The sequence below is a fragment of the Sardina pilchardus genome, chromosome 10, assembly GCF_963854185.1.
Source record: "Sardina pilchardus chromosome 10, fSarPil1.1, whole genome shotgun sequence".
Taxonomy (NCBI): Eukaryota; Metazoa; Chordata; class Actinopteri; order Clupeiformes; family Clupeidae; genus Sardina; species Sardina pilchardus.
The window spans coordinates 8,441,263-8,461,932 of NC_085003.1; the positions used below are offsets into that span (position 1 = coordinate 8,441,263).

The 20,670-nt window shown below is 41.4% G+C and overlaps 3 protein-coding genes across 5 annotated transcripts in view; all 3 read right to left on the reverse strand.

The window, feature by feature from the left end:
- Positions 1-1,877: 1,877 nt before the first annotated feature.
- LOC134094174 (cyclin-dependent kinase inhibitor 1B-like) lies at positions 1,878-5,439 on the reverse strand. Its single transcript, XM_062547590.1, has 3 exons — positions 4,663-5,439; positions 4,212-4,336; positions 1,878-3,273 (listed from the first exon to the last, which is right to left on the reverse strand). The coding sequence occupies exons 1-3, from the start codon at positions 5,108-5,110 to the stop codon at positions 3,268-3,270; spliced, it is 579 nt and encodes a 192-aa protein (XP_062403574.1). The 5' UTR covers positions 5,111-5,439; the 3' UTR covers positions 1,878-3,267.
- Positions 5,440-7,368: 1,929 nt separating this feature from the next.
- LOC134093768 (tyrosine--tRNA ligase, mitochondrial-like) lies at positions 7,369-13,449 on the reverse strand. Its single transcript, XM_062547004.1, has 5 exons — positions 12,662-13,449; positions 12,356-12,523; positions 12,110-12,265; positions 11,192-11,362; positions 7,369-7,792 (listed from the first exon to the last, which is right to left on the reverse strand). Exons 1-5 carry the CDS (start codon positions 13,435-13,437, stop codon positions 7,633-7,635), a joined length of 1,431 nt encoding a protein of 476 aa, XP_062402988.1. The 5' UTR covers positions 13,438-13,449; the 3' UTR covers positions 7,369-7,632.
- A 5,204-nt stretch (positions 13,450-18,653) lies between these two features.
- LOC134094481 (peroxisome proliferator-activated receptor alpha-like) overlaps positions 18,654-20,670 on the reverse strand; it is a 31,302-nt gene continuing 29,285 nt past the window's right edge. For all 3 annotated transcript variants that reach the window (XM_062548009.1, XM_062548007.1, XM_062548008.1), the window contains 2 exons: positions 19,991-20,447; positions 18,654-19,355 (listed from right to left, as the gene is read on the reverse strand). In XM_062548009.1, the coding sequence (XP_062403993.1) occupies positions 19,111-19,355; positions 19,991-20,447 (702 nt within the window). In that variant the 3' untranslated portion in view covers positions 18,654-19,110. The remainder of the gene's footprint in view (positions 19,356-19,990; positions 20,448-20,670) is intronic.

Genomic DNA, 20,670 nt, shown 5'->3' on the forward strand with positions numbered 1-20,670 from the left:
ACACTATGTGTTATGCTTTATTTTAAACTATCATAATAATCACTTAGCACCACTTTCAGACCCTTTGTAAAATGGCTAATTCAAAGAGTAAAAATAGATAAAACTGAAATAGGGCCTCCAGTTTTTTTTAAGGGAACAAAAGTGTTTATGTAGGCTATAAATATATTATGTATTATAACATTAATTCATTTAGTCAAAAATAATAATAAAACCAGGCAATACATGCTATTACAATTATTTTCTATTTTTCTGAGATCTTTAGGCCTATCACAACAGTGATATTGACAAATCATCAATCGGTGTGCTGCTCAAATAATATAATAATTTTAAAAAATGTAAAAAAAAGTTAAATGAACCAAAATAACACAAACTGGAAATCAAGAGAAATACCAGACCAGAAGGAAGTAGCCTAGTAGCCCACATTTTAGGTCCAATGCCAAAACTTGGCACACCTGGCACATTCCACATCCACTCAATTTAATTTGCTGAAAACACTGAACAAATACAATATATTTAGTGGCCACAATAAGACAGTCATGACTGTATGGCTACATTAGATTTGGCTAATACTTATTCTAGGAAGAGATGTCCTGATGTGTGCTGTGTGTGTGTGTGTGTGTGTGTGTGTGTGTGTGTGTGTGTGTGTGTGTGTGTGTGTGTGTGTGTGTCTGTCTGTCTGTCTGTCTGTCTGTCTCTTTCTCTCACTCACTCACTCACTCTCTCACACACACACACACGCACAGGCACACGCACACGCACACACACACACACACACACACACACACACACACACACACACACACACACACACACACACACACACACACACACTTTCCTCTGTGAAATACAGGTTGACATCACAAACTGAGGATTTCATGTCAAGTTAAAAAGAGCGCTTCATATATGTTATTAGGGTATGCATAATTTGCTCTGATATAGGCTCATTATTCTTGTGACCGCCTACTCTTTTTGCTACATAGTGTTCAAAGCACTTCTCTCCACATTTGCCACATCAGTTTAAATGTAACATAACATGCGCTTCAGAGATCAAAGTTATGGACACTTGGGTTGTCGTTTACTCACCGAATTTCCACGCTTCACTCTTCACATGAAGATAGCCTACTTTTACCCAAAGAACACGGTAGAAAAACGATTTTGTTAGTCTACTCTTATAAATGACATCCCAACAAAGTAGCCTCAAAGATACAGCTTAACTCAGACGAACCACAACTGGCTTAGACCTCGGTTTTGTGAGGGATAATATCTTGCAGGAAAATGGCAATGCCACGGGTTTCACTTTTATTCATTCTCAACGGCAAAAATACAAACAAAACAAATGCAGTGAAGGGCAGAATCCTGCTTTGCGACATCTAGCTGTCTGATTTCAAATCTCCCGTCAGAATATGCCATTGGTTGCTAGAAGTAGTTTGCTCTCACTCATGAGTATATGATTGGACAATCTCAACGTCACTCAATGCGTCTGTTTTCATGCGACTAAAGGGTTCATCATGCGCGGTCTTTCCGTGCGAAACGTTAGGCTTTCAGATACAACTACAACCATATTTCCAATGTATCTGTGAGGCACGCATCTACAATCACCTGACGTTAATGTTGTTTTGCAGTAAACAGCATAAAACGGATTTGAGATTTAGCCTGGAAGGGGAAAAAACACACCGAATTGGAATAATAGGACTGAACAGCGTCGTTCTGCAGTAGGCTGAGACCAAAGCCAAAGGTACTGTAGTAGTATCTAGGCTGAACTCGGACCTGAAAATAATAGGTCTAGATACGTCTCAAAGTCCGAGAGGTATTTCAAACTATTTGTGAATGGTGTAACAGTTACCATGCTTGCATACATGAACATGACAATCTTTTCATAATTTAACTCTGTTTTAATTGATTGCAGCATATTTTAATACCACACATTACAAAATGCACATATCAAATATTTTGTCAGGCTCAGTTTGCAACCGTATGCAATTGTTTACAAAAAAAACTACCAAAAATAAGCATTTACAAAAAAATAATGACTCAATGCCACTTTGGATAACCATGATCAAACCCCATTTTTTTCTAGATAAAAGCTTGACATAAATAAGTTAGTTTAATTTCTCAGTGTTTTTACAAAGTTATGTACACAGGTACACTTCAATGTTTACACAAAATACACAGGCAGTGTTTTAATATAAGATGAACGTACTTTTGATAAATACAGTTAACTTGCAGAAAATAAATTCCATTTTATGAAACACTGCAGTTGCACACAGGTCAATTGATTGCTTCTGTAAGGGCAGCCCATTTTCAATGCAGTACATGCAGAACCTACAGCATGGTGGAAGTAGTGAAAATAACTATTTGATGTTCATGCTGTCAATAGGGCGCAAAGCCACCAATAACATGTAAAGGAATAGAAACAGACAAAACCGGTGCCCAATCCTGTGACTAATTAATACTGTTAAGACTATGGATTTTGACCTTGACTCTTAGACAGGAATCCCTATTCGAACAACCATTGTTTTTAAAGAGCTGACTGATGAATCTAAATGTTGGAGGAAAAAGTAGGTTTAACCATACTGAAGTCATGACAGTGTTTAAACATCTAAGGCCTCGTTACTGTTAAGTTCACCTCAATAAATTGTACATCACAGGGCCACCATTGTGTGCAGGGTCAACCTGCCTCTGTTTTGAAGGCCACAAATGTACCATGCTTTACCTGAACAATTTTAAGAGATGCAAAAATGCGCAAGTGATATTGCTCTTCTGAGAATTTATATTTAAATAAATAATACAAATAATAGGAATGTGGTTACTTTATGGCCATCAAAAAAAGTATGATGTGGGACACTGCCTTTCAAATAATAATAAAAAAAAAATAATAAAAAAATAAAACAAAACAGCATTTTGGAAACACTTAGGAAAAACTACACTGCAATTCAAGTCAAATCAAATTCACACCTTTTCCATAAAGGATTCTTTTTCATCATAATACGCATTATGTGCTACATATGAAAAGGAAATATATACACAGGTAGTAAGAGAATGAGCAACAAAGGAAATGAAACCTAATTGCACACTGCTACATTGACTGCTTTAGAGGCAGTTACTTTTTGAGTGCCAGAACTTAGTGTTTGTGTCAGTGCTTGAAGTGTCCCCTTCCTTAGGAGAGTTGATATGTTTTGCCTTTCTTCCTTCCATCTTTCTGTCTTTCTTGCAGATCTTCTTTGATTAGCCAAGCACTGAGGTTTTCGTGACTGGGTGGGGGTGTCTTCAGCTCTGTTTGGAAGATTCAAATGAAGTAATTAGGGCAAGTGTGTGATGTTCATTAAATAAGGTGAGAGAAAAAGTATCACAAGACAGTCATTCTGGAATGCAACACAGCTGTTTTCATTAAAGGTGGTGACATTTTTCTTTGTACAATGCACAGTGAACTTGGTGGACAGATGAATAATATCTCGTTTTAGTCTTTTTCTGATTTGTCTCACTTCTTCTGTCAACGCTTTCATTTCATAAAAACAAAAACATCGCATATGCACCGCTTGTGAATGCGGTAGGCTATATCTCGGCAGTTCCAGAGCGAGCGTAAAACATACCAGGGAACTGAACCCTCACAGAGGGTGCATTTGCTGACGTGTTACTTGACTGTTGTTCTCTCGACGCATGTTTTCAGTTGGTTGGAAATGTTAGCTTGCCTGCGTAAGGTGGTTGTAGTAAAACTTGTCGCGCGTGTGAATTTCATTTAAGGTTAACCCTTTCTACACAACGTTGTAAACCGTTTTAATCGCTGCCTATAGCCGTAGGCTAACCCTACTTCGAAGCAAGTCCTGACAACAGCGTTTACGCTTTCTTTGGACATAGGCACGTCGTGGTCTTAAGCTTGGGTCAGATAATTATTCGAAAACTTCTGGTGCGATTTAGAGCAGTTGCAAATCTAATCTACCCCCATATAACTCGTACTAGCATTACGTTTAAGAACACAACAGTAGCCTAATTGCAGTTACGGTTTAATAATCTGCTTGATGATTAAACGGCACACTAGCCTACATTCACGTCTGCTGTTCAATAAACACAGAGAACGACCTACTTTACAGCAGGTTAACGCGATATGACAATTAACCTGATTTCAGAATATTACACCACATCACCACCATAGGCTATATGTGTGAGAGAGTTTTCCTGATATGATATTAGGCTACATAGATCAAATCGCTTACCTTCATGTTCACGTTTGGTCGGGGATTGGTCTTCCTGGGTGTGTTTTCTACAGCTTGTGTCAGACCTGGACAACGAGAAACGTCATCCAAACTGTTGTGTGGCCTTTTATTCTGAGACGATGAATCTAATAAACAAAGAGAAAACTTTGTCAGAAACATAGATAATAGACCAAACTAGGCCTACACATCGGCTGATTCGCCGAGCAAATGTAAAGACATTTACGACTGGCAAAAGTAACAAGTTAACGCACTACGATAAACTGCAACAATGTAAACATGCTACCACGCTCATAGACCGAATCAGGCAAGTAGTTCCGATAGCCTCGTACTGGCTACAACGTTGCAATATCGGAACATGCAACGTAGCCTCATTTTGGACGTAGGCTACTCACTCTCAAATAAATGACATTTGCTGGGAAAAGCTAACAATCTCTAACTGAAATGTCCGTACCGTGACATGCTGGCCTTTTCCTCTGTCCATTGCATTGGTCTCTTAAATCCATTTGATTTTCAGACCTGTCAGTCTTCTCCTCAGAATGCTTGCAGGGTGTCACCACCACACAGTTATGATTCCCATTCAAATCCACATTTGTATTCCCTGAGGGGCAACTGTCCGTAACGTCACTCGTTTGTGATCTGTAAAAAATCGGACTGTCATCCACTGTCATCCAACTGTATCTCCCGTTAGGGAGCGGTCTGTGACTTGAAAAATCGAAATTCCATTTTGCCGAAGCCGCCTCTTCCATCTCTTGCAAACGTCCCTTTAAATCCTTCTTTAACTCTTCGTGATCCACCGGACCGAAAAGGTTTCTGCAGGCTGTAGATTTCGGGTTATCCGATAACCTAGCATCCATCCGTCCCAAAGTTGGACTCCCATTTGAAAGGCGAACATTGGACATTTTTCCTTCTTGAGAAAAATAGACAATACGATGATTTAACCTCAGCCCCACGCAAGTCCTCCGGGTTCACGTTCCAAAACAGGCGTAAAATAAGTGATCATCCAAAACACATGCATGCCATGCAAAAACCCAAATCGCTAGTAATAACGGCCAATGTGGAAACGCCAGAAGAAGTAATCTCCACGGATCATCAAAACAAAGTGCAGTTGCAAGAGCCACTCCTGTCAATTTCGTGTCGTAGTAAGAGGGGAGAGGGAAATAACAGACAAGCCTTTTCAGTGCCCAATATGGCGATTGAAGGAAAGGCTTACTGGAGAGAAAATGATTGACATGGCTATTTAAACCAAAGAAAGACGTTCATTGGGTGAAGTCTAAAAGCCCGCCCACAACAACTCTTAAGGTGTTACTTAACACATTCATTCCGTATGTATAACCGCGACAAGAAAGATGACCTTTGACTGTAAAGCCTTTTACGCTGAAAAGGATATATATATATACACACACACAAACAAATACTGGCGATAAAAATCGGAGAAAACAGGGTTACATTGGCTGAAGAATGGCGCAACTCTACAGTTGACACTGATTATACCCTCAAATAATAATCTTCTATTATTGCTCATTAATTATGTTTTAGGCTAGGGGCCTATATGAACCAAATGATCATCTGAGTCATTGTACTGTCCTTAACGCATGGCGAGAATTGTCTCATCTATCTTACAAAGTATACATTCAGTCAAAATTCCACCTTAATAGCCTATCCTATTTTGGAAAAATAAACTGAATGAGCTGCGACTCCAACCAACAGTGATGAAAAGTGTTTTGTTTACAAATGATCATGCGCTAGGGCGCCAATCGACGCTCAAGTGTGGACAATTTCTTACAGAATTAATACTGGGAAATTATCAATTCAAGTATAAAGGTGAAAAAACCAAATGCGACATGTAGGCAACACTTTGCTTAGGCCAGAAGATAATGCTTGTCAACACTGAAAACTACCCGCTGCAGTTGGTTAATAAAGTCCCGTAGAAGCGTGACATCACTCTGAACAAATTCTCTGCCAAGCTACTGATGATGTGACGATATGTCACTCTCAGACAAATAAGACCATATACCAAGTTATTTAACAATACAGGTGTGGTGAAACACATGCCAATAAAAACGAGCCCGGTAGCATCTGGTCAAGATTGTAAGCTCATTTGAGTTGGCAAGAGGCCTATCGTATTCCATTTCTATTATATGTGTCTATCTGTGCTCCGTGCCACTTGCATGTATGCCATTTCTATTATATGTGCCTATCTGTGCTCCGTGCCACTTGCATCCTCCATTAATGTTCATACTTCGTAATATAGGCTATTTATAAAACACATCCACAACAAATGTCATAAAATTGACAGAATTTGAACATATATGACTGTTATAGAGATGGATACCAAAACCTCAACTGTACGGCATATTGCAGCCAGTCCCTAAGCTCTCAATGTATTATCTTCTGGTGGAGAATTACAATTATAAAGGCTAGGCCTGCTGGAACAGGAAGACATGTCTAACATTAAATGCGAACTTAATGTGCAGTAAAACTGACTTAATATCAGGCCCTGGCGATATTTTGCTGTATTTAACTATAAGAAAATATGCAAAGGTGCGTCTCCATCCACTATTTTTTTTAACATTCGGCTAATCAAGGGAGAAGCTCTATGGGATCAATACGTAAAGTCAGGACAACGGCAAACATGCAATAAATGCAAATATGTGAATAAACCAAACACCAGTTTCCATCAATTTCATCCACGTTATTGCATATTCCATCCACCTCAAACGAATATTTTTTTTTGCGCATCAGATTATGCAAATTTCATGCGTTTCCAGTCAGGATTTCTATTTTGAATGGTCGACATGCGAATTTAAAAGTTTAATGATACTGATTGATTCTATTGTGGTGGTCATGGTTATTATGGTCACCAGACATATAACTGACAGCCTCGCACTTGAAGAGACTGAAGATACATACCAAATTCCCTCCAAAACAATGAAAATACATTATCAAAAAATAAAGAAATATATGTTTGAATTTGTAGACTTTTTGAAAAATAAAAAATAAAAGCAAAAGATTCCTAAAATTACTACTTCACTGCAAATGTCTTTTCCCTCCAAAAGTCTCATGACAAATAGGTTCAAGAGCCAATGAAAGGCCTCCACTGACTCCTGCTGGTAAAATGATTAAACTACAGAAATCTTCTTCTGTCATTGCTCCCAATTTATTTCCAGTCAGGTGCAGTCAAAGTACATTTAAACAGTACATATTGTCAACTGTAGGCACATTGTAACCTCTCATCACCACACAGTATATTTTAAACCTGAACAGCATTTTCTACCACTGACTGAAGCAAGTCCTCATTCAAGGTGTTTTCTGTATCTATGGCAAACATAATTCAGATAAAGGGTGTGGGTTGCTGTTTCACCTCAGGGTTTCATCAAAAGGGCTTTTACATCCCAGGGATGGCTGGTGGCTGCGTTTGGTTTCAAAGGTTTAGCCACTTGAGGATGTAGAAGTTTTTCTTGCCTACTCGGATGAGTGTAAGGCCGTTGGTCAGGATGTGGAGGCCTGGAGTGAGCACCTGCTCTGGACTGTCAGTGCGTTGATGGTTGATCCATACACCTCCATCTCGAACCATGCGATACCTGCTCAGAAGACAGACAAAAACAGGATATTAGGCTATTGAAACTTGGGGCTCATTGTCTGCAATTGATTTATCGGTGAAACACACATTTGAAAAACTTAGGCAATGCAGTGTAGAAAACACTCCAAAAATTCACTTTTCACTTTCATACATAAAGTACTGTTCCAAATGGCTGAACCCATAGCATTGGTGTTCTGTGATCCTTGCTCAAGCAGCTGAGCTATATATTTTAGTGTACACAGTATTTATATGTTTAAATGACTTCATTGTTAATGTTGTCTCTCTATATAATCAATCAACATAGATTGGAACCCTCCTCAATGGGGAAGCTGTCTTGGAGGAGACATACATATCTGCATGTTACAAAACCATGCATATCATATGCATGGCGATATGCAGCAGCTTGTGTAGGTGGGCAGGAAGTGGTCATGTACCCCAAGTGCTGAACAGAGTGATTACAAAAACAGATGTAGGAGAAAGAACAAACGTTCAGTTTCCATTTCGGGGGACACAACCTCCGTGCGTATCCACCTACCTTGTGTCTACAGGTGCGCAGGTTAAGAGGTGTAATGTAGGCTTTGGTAAATAATACCCAATTTTAGTGGATGTAGCCTAGTTATTTTAGATTTTCTAAAGTATGTTTCAGCAATTAAGTTACAAGGGAGTGTTTTTCTATGTAGCCTACAGAACAAGCTGTGCATGTTTATTTTAACAGTTTGAACATATGAGGGGAGGGTGGGTGGGGGTGTTGATGTACCTCGAGATACCATCAATAACCCACTCCCACTAGAAATGCACCTGCATTACAGAAATAAACAATCAAAGGAGGCCACAACTGAATTCAGAGCAACCTGTGCAAGAATGGAAACTTGATTCAGATTGCTGTGATAGCAATGATTAACTGTTACTTTACCAAAGCCATAGGAAGAATGAGCAGGCCGAGATGCATCATGGCCATATACTGTGCAGTCTGTTTTTGCTTTTTGGTCATATACTTTATTTTCCAGACTTGTAATTTTTAAGCTCCTAGGCAGTGCTTTTACTTATAAACTAAAGTGGCATATTTATCTATTACTCTTTTTCAGTAACACCCTCTTTCCTGTGATAATAACTTTTTTAAAAACTATTTCTAGTTCTAGTTATTTCTGTGACATCCTGAGGTTGTTTGTGAGAACTTGGTGATAATGACATTTTAATTAATTTCAAGGTCAAGAAATAATGTCTGTCTATAAACAGCTGTCTACAGCATCTTCCTGCTAAAGTTAAGTGTGCATCTCACAAGTATATACAGAAAGCTTTGATTCAATATTTTGATAGCATCCTAATCAATAGGGTTGAAAAGTTTAATTTAAGTTTAATGACAAAGGGTGCTTGAAACAAAAATATGAGCAGATAATTATGAATAAATCAATCAATACATATTTGTTTGGGTGGAAATAATACTAGACATTTTGTGAAATCTATACATAAACACACATCCGGAAAACCTTAGGCCATTGCTCATGAATGGGTGGAAGCATGGTGAAACTGCTTTCCTATGCTAATTTTAGACTATGACAGAATTTGTGGGCTTCATAGTCCTTAGCCTATTAGCCTGTTTGATGCTCATTGAGCTCAATGCAAATCAAACCAGCTAATAGGCTAACTGAACAAAACCGAACAAAACGCCATGCTTATCTCTAGGTATGGTGAAGGGTGTGTGATGATGTGCGCTATTTTAGTTCCAAAGGTCAAAGGAACTTTATCAGGATGCATAAAATGGATGCATGAATCCATGAAATAAGTGGCCTTTAAAAATAAAAAAACGGCCTGCCCCTATGTTAACCCTATGTGTTGAATTCCCATAGGGTTACATAGGGGTGCCAATATTTTTGACCCTAGTAATTTGGGAAGAACATTTATTCATTTATGATTAAATTGGTGTCCTTAAAGGTTGGATGTTTCCTCATTTTATTACTTAAGCCATTAAAATCAATTTCCAAAAGATGATTTTATATTCCTCTTTTCAGTCAACTTTAGCATGGGTGGCAACAATTTCAGCCATGGCTGTATATGAACACAATTACCTAATCACCAAAGTAAAAAATAATCTTGTTTATTTTGTCACATTTATGACTTTTATATTCATGTCATCCTCCTTGACTGTGCCACTTCTGGTTGGTGGGTGTGCCTAACGTGAGAGGTAGATACATTCTGATTGGAGAGCTTCGGGGTGCATCTTGTGCACTGGGTGTGCTCACCCATCAAGGGTGGCACAAATTAAAGAGACATTTGGAATAATTAACTCAATCAATTCACTGACATTAAAAAATCATATTGCAAAGTGCAATATCAGTCAGAAAAATTGTGATTCCCCAAAACCATACAGCTCTACCTGTATTTAGGGTAGCTTTGTGTGTTTTATTACCCTGTTTATGTTTATTATATATCTATGCAGGGATATATTACAGGTGAATAGGCTAAAAAACTCAGCTATATCACCAAAATGTCATTCAATGAATGAAACCCCCCCCCCCCAAAAAAATGTTGAAATGGTCACCTGCCTTGACCCACATATGAACTTCAGTCACATCCTATTGTTTATCTATAGGGCTTAATATGACATTGATCCACCCTTTGCAGCTATAACAGCTTCAACTCCTTTGGGTAGGCTTTCCACAAGGTTTAGGAGCGTGTTTATGGGCATTTTTGACCATTCTTTCAGAAGCGCATTTGTGAAGTCACACCCTGATGTTGGACGAGGAGACTGGCTCTAAGTCTCTGCTTTAATTCATCCCAAAGGTGTTCTGTTGGGTTGAGGTCATGACTCTGTGCAGGCCAGTCAAGTGCATCCACACCAAACTCTGTCATCCATGTCTGTATGGACCTTGCTTGATGCACTGGTCATTTTGGAACAGGAAGTAGCCATCCCCAAACTGTTCTACAAAGTTGGGAGCATGGAATTGTCCAAAATCTCTTGGTTAATGCTGAAGCATTCAGAGTTCCTTTCACCAGAACTAAGAGACCAAGCCCAGCTCGGGGATGTCCCCTTCCTGTTCAAACATGACAGTGCACCAGTGCACAATGCAAGGTCCATAAAGACATCTGGATGACAGAATTTGTTGTGGAGGAGCATGACTGGCCTGCACAGAGTCCTGACTTCAACCCAACAGAACACCTTTGAGATGAATTAGAGCGCAGACTGAGAGCCAGTCTCCTCGTCCAACATCAGTGTGTTACCTCACAAATGCGCTTCTGAAAGAATGCTCAAAGATTCACAAAACGTTACCAATGCAAAGCTATCACTTATTTTCTAACTCTAGGGCGGTATACCTTGGCAAAAATCACTGAAACTCTTTCCCCTCAAATGGTACCGGCCAACGCCTCTGGCTCGAGGACTACCACAGTCATTAGCGCTTACCCTCTGGGTCCATCTGGAATGGCTTGCATGTGGCGACAGGCATCTAGCACAGTGGTGCCTGGTTCCAGAAGCAGCTCCATGAATGGGGCTTCTCTAAAGAGCTCCTGCAGCTCCGAATCACTCATCTGCTCCAGTGCCTGCAGGTTGCTATGGTACAGAGCATTGGTGCACCTGCCAAACATACAAGCAGCCTGGAGTCAAAAAACAGCACCAAGGCTATCTGCTACTGAAAATAAAAACAATCTCCTATTTGTATCAAGATATTTAAATTGCATCCCCATGGTTAAATAGCACTTAAATATGTAACAGGCCTCTGCATTTAGCATTCTTCTTAGCCTGGCTAGCGCCTACCACTTCTCAAATGAGATGTGGTCTGGCAACCAGACGATCATTTTCTTGTATTTGCCGTTCATTGGGCGCCACGGATGTTTATCAAATGCGTCTGCATAGTAGTGCTGCCGCGATTAATCGACATAATCAAACTAATCGATTATGAGAATTAGTCAATGCCAATTTTTTTAGTCGACTAATCGTTTTGCTATTGACCCCCCTATTTATTTTTAGTCTCCTGTCTTTAACGGCTGTAATGTTATTAATTCTGTTATTAACTCTACAAAAGTAGGCTGATATTGATATGAGCATATCTATATCTATGGCTACATGTCATGTTTTGGCCCTTCAGTTGAGTTAAAAAAATAAAATGGATACAACAAAATAATGAAAACTTTTTTTTTTTTTTTTAAATAGTCGTTTAGATTAGTCGACTAATCAAAAAATTAGTCGAAAGATTAATTGTTTGAAAATTAGTCGTTAGTGGCAGCACTACTGCATAGCTCATCATGGTCTTGCTTTCTTCCCTGTTCTATGATTGGTCGCCAACATCAGGCGAAAATTTGTGTGTTAGTTTCCAGACTTTACCTTTTTGCACTCTCGAGGCCGTCTTTACCATGGACCAGCTTGGTGACCTCTGCAGCCAGACGTTTCTGAGCAGTCCTCTTTCCAGGGTCCTGCAAATGCACCTCCATCACCTTATCCACCTCTGCCAGGGGAAGAAAGGTGAAAAGTCTTAGATACCTGCAAGGCAAAAAGAGATACATTTAGAGCATTTGCTTAACCAATCAGATGAGACATCTGCATGTATGGAAAAGGAGGCATTTGAAATACCGTTCCAAACTGCTGTCTGGCTGTCTCAGGAAATACTGGTACAGTTCATAGGGGGATGTTCGGTTCCTGTTCAACCATACTGCATTTCCTGCACTCTTCCCCAGCTTGTCTCCCATAGATGTGGTTATGAGTGGAATAGTCAGTCCATATACATCTTCATTAGTCTTTCTACATGGGGAAAGATAGAAAGATATAGACATGTGTTTAGAAAGTTAGGATACTGTCTAGTCACTATCTACGCAGTGTTATTTGAATCAAGACAAAGGTTTTGCCATTTTACAGTGTGAAATACTCTGACTTAGTTACTTTTGGATAAACTCATAACCAGTCATCAAGTTGCCCAATTGGTCTGTTCCTCCAAGTTGAATCTTACAGTTGCATAGCTGGTGCAGATGAAAAAAATCGTAGGCTTGGAAAAGCTGATAAGAGAACTCTGTGAAACTCATCCCTTCCGCACTTTTGATTCGAGACTGCACGCTGTGTCTGCTTAGCATGGTGCCCATTCGAAAGTGTCTGCCTATCTCTGACAAAAACGTAACCACATTCCACCCTTTATACCACTTCGTATTGTTCATGATCGATATCGTGCCCAGTTTCTTGGGGTCGCTGCAATAGTACAGTTCATGGTTGGCAAATATTCTGTGCAAGCTCTCCCTTATGCCATTTTCATTGTGTTTAACCACATCACTAGACAGAGCTTCTCTTTCCGTCGTTTTGCCGCTCGGGTCCCCAATTTGAGCTGTCGCTCCACCGATAAGAGCGATGACATTGTGTCCAGCATTTCTGAAGTGAAGGAGGCCGATGATTGCGAGTAAATTCCCCGCGTGGAGGCTATCTGCTGTGGGGTCAAAGCCACAGTAAACAGTCTGAGACCCCGACTGGAGGAGCTGAGGAAGTTGAACCTGGCCGGCACCCTCAGGGAAGCAATCCTTTAAGACGCCGCGTTTGTTAAGTGATGTAAGAAGCCCGTTGTTATAGACTACTGAAAGATGAAAGTTAGCGCGGTTTGAATAACATTTCTTAAACGGATAACAGCTAAGTTTCCAGACGCGAGGACATCCCCTGACTATGGGGGTCGCCATCTTGGAACACAAGACATAAACGTCACATTTTCCCAACAGTCATCGAAGAAAACAGCGCCCTCTCTTGTTGAAGTGGGAAAATGTGAACGAATAGCCAGCCTGAGCATATTCATAATATAATAAAGATATATTCCGGAGGTAATCCATGTTATAGCAAGGCTATAGTCACGATATGTGTTCAGATATTTTGAAAGTAGGCCTATGTTGAATACAGCACATATATGTACAGTATATATTATGTCCACGACATATAGCCATTGACCATAAGTGCCAATGCGTAATGTGGCCAACAGATGGGGCTACAAGTACACATCTGAAATGCCTGTGAATTAAAAAGGACCTAGATATGAAGTTTGGGGATTTCCTTGGACTTAAGAAATATACAAAACAAAACAAACAAACAACAAAAATAGCACCAACTGGCATCTTTTCTTAAAATAATTAGCAATGTCAAGCTGTGAAAACTTTTGTTATAGTTTTGACCTAAGTCAACAGTGTGACTGACAGTGTGTAGCCTACTGTGTAGGTCTGTTCTTCATAAGACCACATAATCAGAAATACATTTGAGGACAACTAGTTAAAACATACTTCAAAAAGTGTTGCATGATTTAGAGAGAGAGAAACACATACATTTTGGACATTTTATTTTGAAATCCAGTTAAGGTCAGATTATTTAAAGTTTAAATGACTAGACATTACATTTGCCAAACATTTATTGTATGGTTACAAAACCATTACTATACATGAACATTACACTAATTGTGCAGTAGTTCTAACATGACAAGAGCTAGACAACCACCCAACCTGAAAGGGGATAATAAGAAAAAATATTAGGGATCATTCAGGAAAGAATATTGCTGGACTACAAGTCAGCATGAATTCATCAAAGGTAAAACAGTACCTCAATGTGACCTGAGCTAGTGCAAACTAGGGAAGACTGGTATATATTCCCTGATAATAATTATAATCCCTTCTAAATTCTTAAAATATAACCTACAATTCTAACTGAGAACTGTCTGCTCCCTGGATTTTGGCTCAACTTATTCAAACAACTTGACCCCCCCCCCCCCCCCCTTCCCCACATGCATGACTTTGCATCAGAAAATATGTGGGGATGACATTAACTTTATCACTACAGGCTGCAGAGTCAGCATTCCACTGAGACATAAATGTTGTAATATTTTGTTAAGAACAAATGTTCAACATGCAGTCTCAACTGTTTTATTGATCAGAATCCATCCTTGTGCCTTCTTAATGGTAAGGGAGACTGTTAAGGCACAGGCTGTGTTGAATCTCTCACATTAGCTGGAGAGGTTCACTTGTACTGCATTTTCTGGAGACTTCTGATATTTTCAATGAAATTAATGGGTTTCGGTAATGTGCAGCATTGGGTAAAATGATAAATATGTACTGTAAGTCAACACTCTACACTAAATCTTGTTTTCGGGTTCTTCTAGATCAGGGCCAGGTGTAGGACAGAAAACCATGTGTTGATCCATGTGATGTGTTGATCTGTGACTGATCTATAAGGGAGCACCCAGAGAGATGAGAACCATGCATCTGGCTCGACATGGCAGTTATGGTCAGTCCTCGGGAATCTCAGTGGTAACTTTAGGCATGAACCATCCCCTTCATAGCATGATCTTTTACCTGAGACCACAGCAGGGACAAAGGCCGCTATGCCCTGTGAGAGGACTTGGATAGCCAAGACAGACCGGTTTCTTTCAGATAACTAAGGAAAATGGTTAACCCTGACAAGTCCATTTGGTGGGACTGGCCCCAGGTCAAGTATGAATGGCAGCTAGGAGTATCTGTTATGTATGTCAAGGCAAGAACCTCTAGGCACAGAGCACATGGCTTAATCCCTCCTCTACAATGTGGAAATCACAAAAGGAATGTCCTCATGCCAATTCAACTCTAAGGTCATACAATCTGTTACAGAGTTAACCATGATTCTATTTACATTGCACTAACATCTCAGATAATCAAAACAAATGATATATTTATATATATTTTTTAGCTTTAGTATAAAAATATGATTCAACTCAATTAACAGCACAATCACAAAATTATGCATAAAGTGACAAAAACAAGACATACTTTAGCTAAATGTTTGTACAGTCATAAACAATGAAAATATTTTGCACAAAGAAAGAGAAGGGGAAAAGAAAGACAATAAAAGATAAACATACTGCAATGTCAGTGGAGCCATAGCATATCACAGGTTAAAGAGGGCAACACATTATTCATATTTACCTCTATGTACAGGATCACAAAGCAAGCTCTTCCCATCTACTGTATACAAACGGTATGTGAGCGCAGCCAGGTCAGACAATGTACATTCTCCAATTCAAAAAGTGGCATTGTAAGAATTACGGCGAATGTGGTGTTAACAGATGAAATTAATTAACATTGCTGACTTAATTAGCATTGCTGGCATCGGTTTTTGACTAAATGACTTGAAATAAACAAATCTTCAGATCATTTACACCCATATATTTCAACAGCAACATGCAAAAAGTAATAATGCCTTGGATCATGCCATTATTTTTCATTATCCTGACTGTTAGCTGGTGTTGGTGGAGGCAGATGACCTCCATATTCTCTCAGAGAGGATAATCAGGTCCAGATATACAGTAACCTGCTTTCATATGCATACTTCAGAGATGATATCTAAAGTCATTGGTAAAACAGTGATGTTCAGCATACTATCTAGCTTTTAAATGTACACTCCAGTCAAAATAGCATTTTTGACAACGACAGTGCATAACAGAGCTTTTTTTTTAATGGTGTAACACTTGGAGGCAAATTATTCATGAATTTCAAGGTGGTAGATTTTTAAAACAAAAGCTCAACAATTCAAACGTTTTGCCCTCCTCATGAAGTGAACTATTGTGATTACAAAATTCCTCAATCGTCCGAAACTGTAATCCGAAAGCCTGCAGTAACCTATCAGACTAGTCACACTGGAAAAAAAAACATTAACTACAGATCCTCCAGGATGACATCTTATGGAATAAGGAGCAAAGCATGGCTGGAGTGCAGCTACTACAGCTTATTGTAAAGAGGCAGGAATCTACTATGTGGAGGCAACTGAAGATCAGTCGAACCGGTGCGATTATAACCAGACAGTCGGACTCTGCATGGTAACCCATGCAGGGGAGGCACTGCGGCTAAGAGTATGACAGACAGAAGGGTGGGAGACCGTGAAAGAAGAGAGAGGTGGAGTATCAAAGAAGATAAGAGAGATATAGTAACAGCAAGGGAGAGAGAGAGCAAATCAATGACCTTAACCTGTTTTAATCTTTAAAATAGTGTTCTGTTTGTATTTCATCTAGCCCTTTAACACTAAATACACTTTCCCAAGCTGGAGTGTGAAGCATTGTTTAGTCAGAAGGCATCTGTAAAGTGAGGTATTAATGCGCACGGTTGTGTGCTGTGCTCGAGTACTGCATGCACTCAGTGAACCTATGTGCTGTTCAGTCATGTCGGCTGTCAGTCATTCTCATGTGATGTTATGATAGTGTTGCAAACCACCACTGCCTAAACAAGAAAATGATCTTACTCTGGTGAACGTAGCCCCAGAAAAAGGACTGTATGCGTTACCCAATTTGTGGTAACTACAGTTTTCTTGTGGACAGGATCTTGTGTATAAGGGATCATAACTTTTATTCTCTAGCATTACTTCTGTATAAATTGGACTTATTTTATACGTGTTCTGACATGAATCATTCACAAACACTCAGATTTGAGACGGTGACTGTACCAGTCACATCAGTCAGAACCCCTAGAAGAAAAAAAACACAAGCGAAAAAGAAATTTGGTGCAGTACGGCATGGCACATTTTGGCTTGGTTAAACCGTGCCGGTGGAGAACCGGTAGTAGAATCACAGGCGAGGGGGGGGGAAGTCCCCTACTCAGGAACCTGAGTTGAGCTTACGCGGGTGAATAGCATGCCTCCTTCGTGCCATGTTTCCATACGGCGTCAATGCCAGGGGGACAAAGTCACAGGACCTGACAGTCAGATTAGGACGCGCTGGAGTTCAATTAGACACAACAACTATATTTCATGAAAGCCAGCCTGTCAACAGGCCTTGAGTACAGTGGGGTTGTGTGTGCACTTGCACACTCCCCTACAGGCTTCATGGAGCAGTGAAATGATCAACACAGAGCTGTCCATGTCAGAACTCTCAACACCTCTAATGCAGTGAGTGACACAATTATTTCATTAGTAAACGGCAAATTAAGAGCATCAAAATATATAATTGAATTAATAAAATCTCTGGGTTATTGTCCACTTTCATACTCGCAATTCATTAAAATCAGACTATGTGTTTATGAGACTAATTATCATCATAAACATACTGCATCAGGTTAATAATAATATAGATTTGTGGACATCTCTGTGCCAGTAAACAGCCCTAGTAGCCCCATTCAGACTGTAAGAAATCAGGGACTAATATTGTGGTGGTAAGTATAAGATGTCCTTCGGCCTGCTCTGGACAAAGTCCAGGAAATGGCTTGCAGTGTTAAAAGGAGTGTCTAGGGACATCAACTCTGCGCACTTGACCTCAAACCAGGTTTTGCAAAGAAGGTTCAAGCAAAGAATGGTGGCACGCAACACAAACACACGGCACAGGCACTCAAACAGGCAAATCACGTTAGCAAAGAAAAGCACAGGGCATTGATTGATGGCTGAACCACAGGTTCACTCATGACCTTGACTGTTACTAAGACCAGACGAACAGACAGTGGTGGCTTTAACAGTGCATGGCTTGGTGTTACATGTTGCTAGGCGCTTCAGTGGCTGAACGTGGTGGAAGTCAGTTGCTGGTTAACAAATCGCTCCCATGGACTGTGGGGAGCAAACTGCCTGGGCCTGAGTATTTATTATTACACATAGTCAGTTGCATTGCATTGGATGGCGGCGCTCTATGCTGAAGTCACTTGGGTGTCACTGCTGTAAATCTAAAAAGGTGTCATCCTGACCATTGACATCCTGCTCTTTAGTAATAATACACTATGTAGGGAGATACAGCTGGTCACAGGGGAGCATGTCAGCCATTTTAGCTGCTACATGCTCTCTAGTGCCTCGATTAATGTCAAAACCATAGAATTCGAGTTAGCCAAGGGATAGTGTTGCTGAAAGTATGAAGGTCAAGGCTCTGCACTGAGTCCTCATTGCCGACATCAATCATGACATCAATCAACCCCCCCCCCCCCCCCATTTCACACCCGTCCAGTGGCACTCGTAGCTGCTGTTGCTGTGACCTTGGCGTTCCCCTTTAGACGGCTGTGAGTTCGCCGGACCCTAAAAGACCGAAGGTCCTCTGGAGTTGCGGCATGGAGCCGCTGACGTGGACGGGGTCAGTGTTCATGTCTGCATCCCTCATAACACACACACACACACACAGGGGCACACAGACTGGGCTCATTGTCTTCCTTTGCACAGTGTTTCAGTGGGGAACCACTTGCACACACACACACACACACACACACACACACATTCTCTCTCACACACACATGCTTGGAGTATCACAGTGCAAGTCTGCCAAAGAGGATGACATGAGGGGGGTGGTGGCGGTGGTGGTGGGGTCTGTTCAGCTTGACTTGACTTTGTCCCTCGTCTGAGGGCTGGTGGGACCTTCCTCCTCCTCCTCCTCCTCGTCCTCCTCAGTACATGTCCCTGTAGATCTCCTGCAGGAGCGGGTGCAGCGACATGTCCTCCGTCTTCTTGATCTCCTGCACCAGCTGCGCGTGCTCCGTCACCAGCTGCCGGAGGTCGGCCAGCTTCTGCAGCATCTTGGGGAAGAGGAAGGCGTCGTCCGGGTGGTTGGCCAGCAGGTGGAGCCGTAGCACGTGGACGATGCCCTCCTGCATGCGCTCGATGTGCGCAACGTTCACCAGGCCCGGCCGGTCTGGAGGGGGAAAGAGAGGGGGGGGGATGAGAGGTTGGAGTATTAGAATGTGTTGACATAACACACTTTACCTTGTGGACACCACTAGGTCATGCTTCTGAATTCAAACAATGTGAGTGGCTTTTCAACAGTGCTGGTTCTGTGTGGCCGCTTCTACAGTATGTGTCGGATTAAACTGATGTGAGTAAGATATTCATTTTCTTACTCTTTTTATATTTTTCTTTCTCTCCCCCTCTCTCTCTCTCTCTCTCTCTCTCTCCTCTCCCCAGCAGATAATGGCAGCCACTAACAGAGCCAGGTCACTGATTTCATCATTGATGAAATTGGCGTATTTGTGTTTGATTAGTCAATCAGCAATTTGATGTGTGTGCCTGCCTACAATATAGCCATTTTCTTGTTAAAATGAAGAACTCTGCACATCAATCCTAATCATCTGTTGTCACAGGTGCTTCTCAGTAGGACCAGGAGAATCACATAGGAAGGAGACTGGAGCACACTGATCTCACTTGCAGTCTTTTTTGCAGTCCCGTTTGCACCAATAAAAGACTGCAAGTGACATCAGTGTGCTCCAGTCTCCTTCCTATGTGATAGCCATTTTCTCTCCCTCTTCCTCTCTTCCCCCCTCGCCCCCTCACCTCCGCAGCAGATGATGGCGGCCACAAACAGGGCCAGGTCGCTGTCGTCCAGCTCCAGCGCGTTGAACTTCATGGCGAACTGGAACTTGGGCTCCATCATGTCGCTGAAGGGCCGGCGCAGGCTCTTGAGGAACTCGCGCGTGATGAAGCCGCTGCCGTAGGCCACCAGCAGCCCGTCCTTGTTCATGCACGACGCCAGCATGGCGAAGAGCGCCTCGTAAACGCCGTACTTGAGCAGCGTCACCTGGTCGTTCAGGTCCAGGCCCGAGAAGCCCGGCACGCACTTGGCGAACTCGGTCAGCTCGGTGACCGTCTCCACGGAGGTGCACTGGCAGCAGTGGAAGATGCGCACCTCGGCCTCCTTGTGCTGCAGGCTGCCCGCCGCCGAGCCCACCATCTTGGCCACCAGCGTCTTCTCGGCCAGCTGCAGGGTGTCCATGTCATGGATGACAAAGGGCTAGAGGGGGAGGGAACAGATGTCAGTTATGGCCTCCATTGACTTCCATCATCTGTGGGTGCCTCTCAACATCTCTCCTCGATCCTCGAGGGGCGTTCCCACTGATCTATAACTAAAACTGGATAGACTATGCCATTTTTGCCGCTCCATCATTCTTTATGTAGATCAGTGAGGATCGAGGCCCGAGGAGGAAGGGAGGATGTATAAAAGCCGAATGAGAGGC

Excerpts from the sequence above, each read along its gene's own strand:
- LOC134094174 (XM_062547590.1), bottom strand. The coding sequence starts at position 5,110 with ATGTCCAATGTTCGCCTTTCAAATGGGAGTCCAACTTTGGGACGGATG. Across the intron at positions 4,337-4,662 it reads GAAAAGGCCAGCATGTCACG|ATTCATCGTCTCAGAATAAA; the intron begins GTACGGACATTT and ends TTTGTTTATTAG.
- LOC134093768 (XM_062547004.1), bottom strand. The coding sequence starts at position 13,437 with ATGGCGACCCCCATAGTCAGGGGATGTCCTCGCGTCTGGAAACTTAGC. Across the intron at positions 12,524-12,661 it reads GGTTATGAGTTTATCCAAAA|AAAGACTAATGAAGATGTAT; the intron begins GTAACTAAGTCA and ends TTCCCCATGTAG. Across the intron at positions 12,266-12,355 it reads CCAGACAGCAGTTTGGAACG|GTATCTAAGACTTTTCACCT; the intron begins GTATTTCAAATG and ends TTTGCCTTGCAG.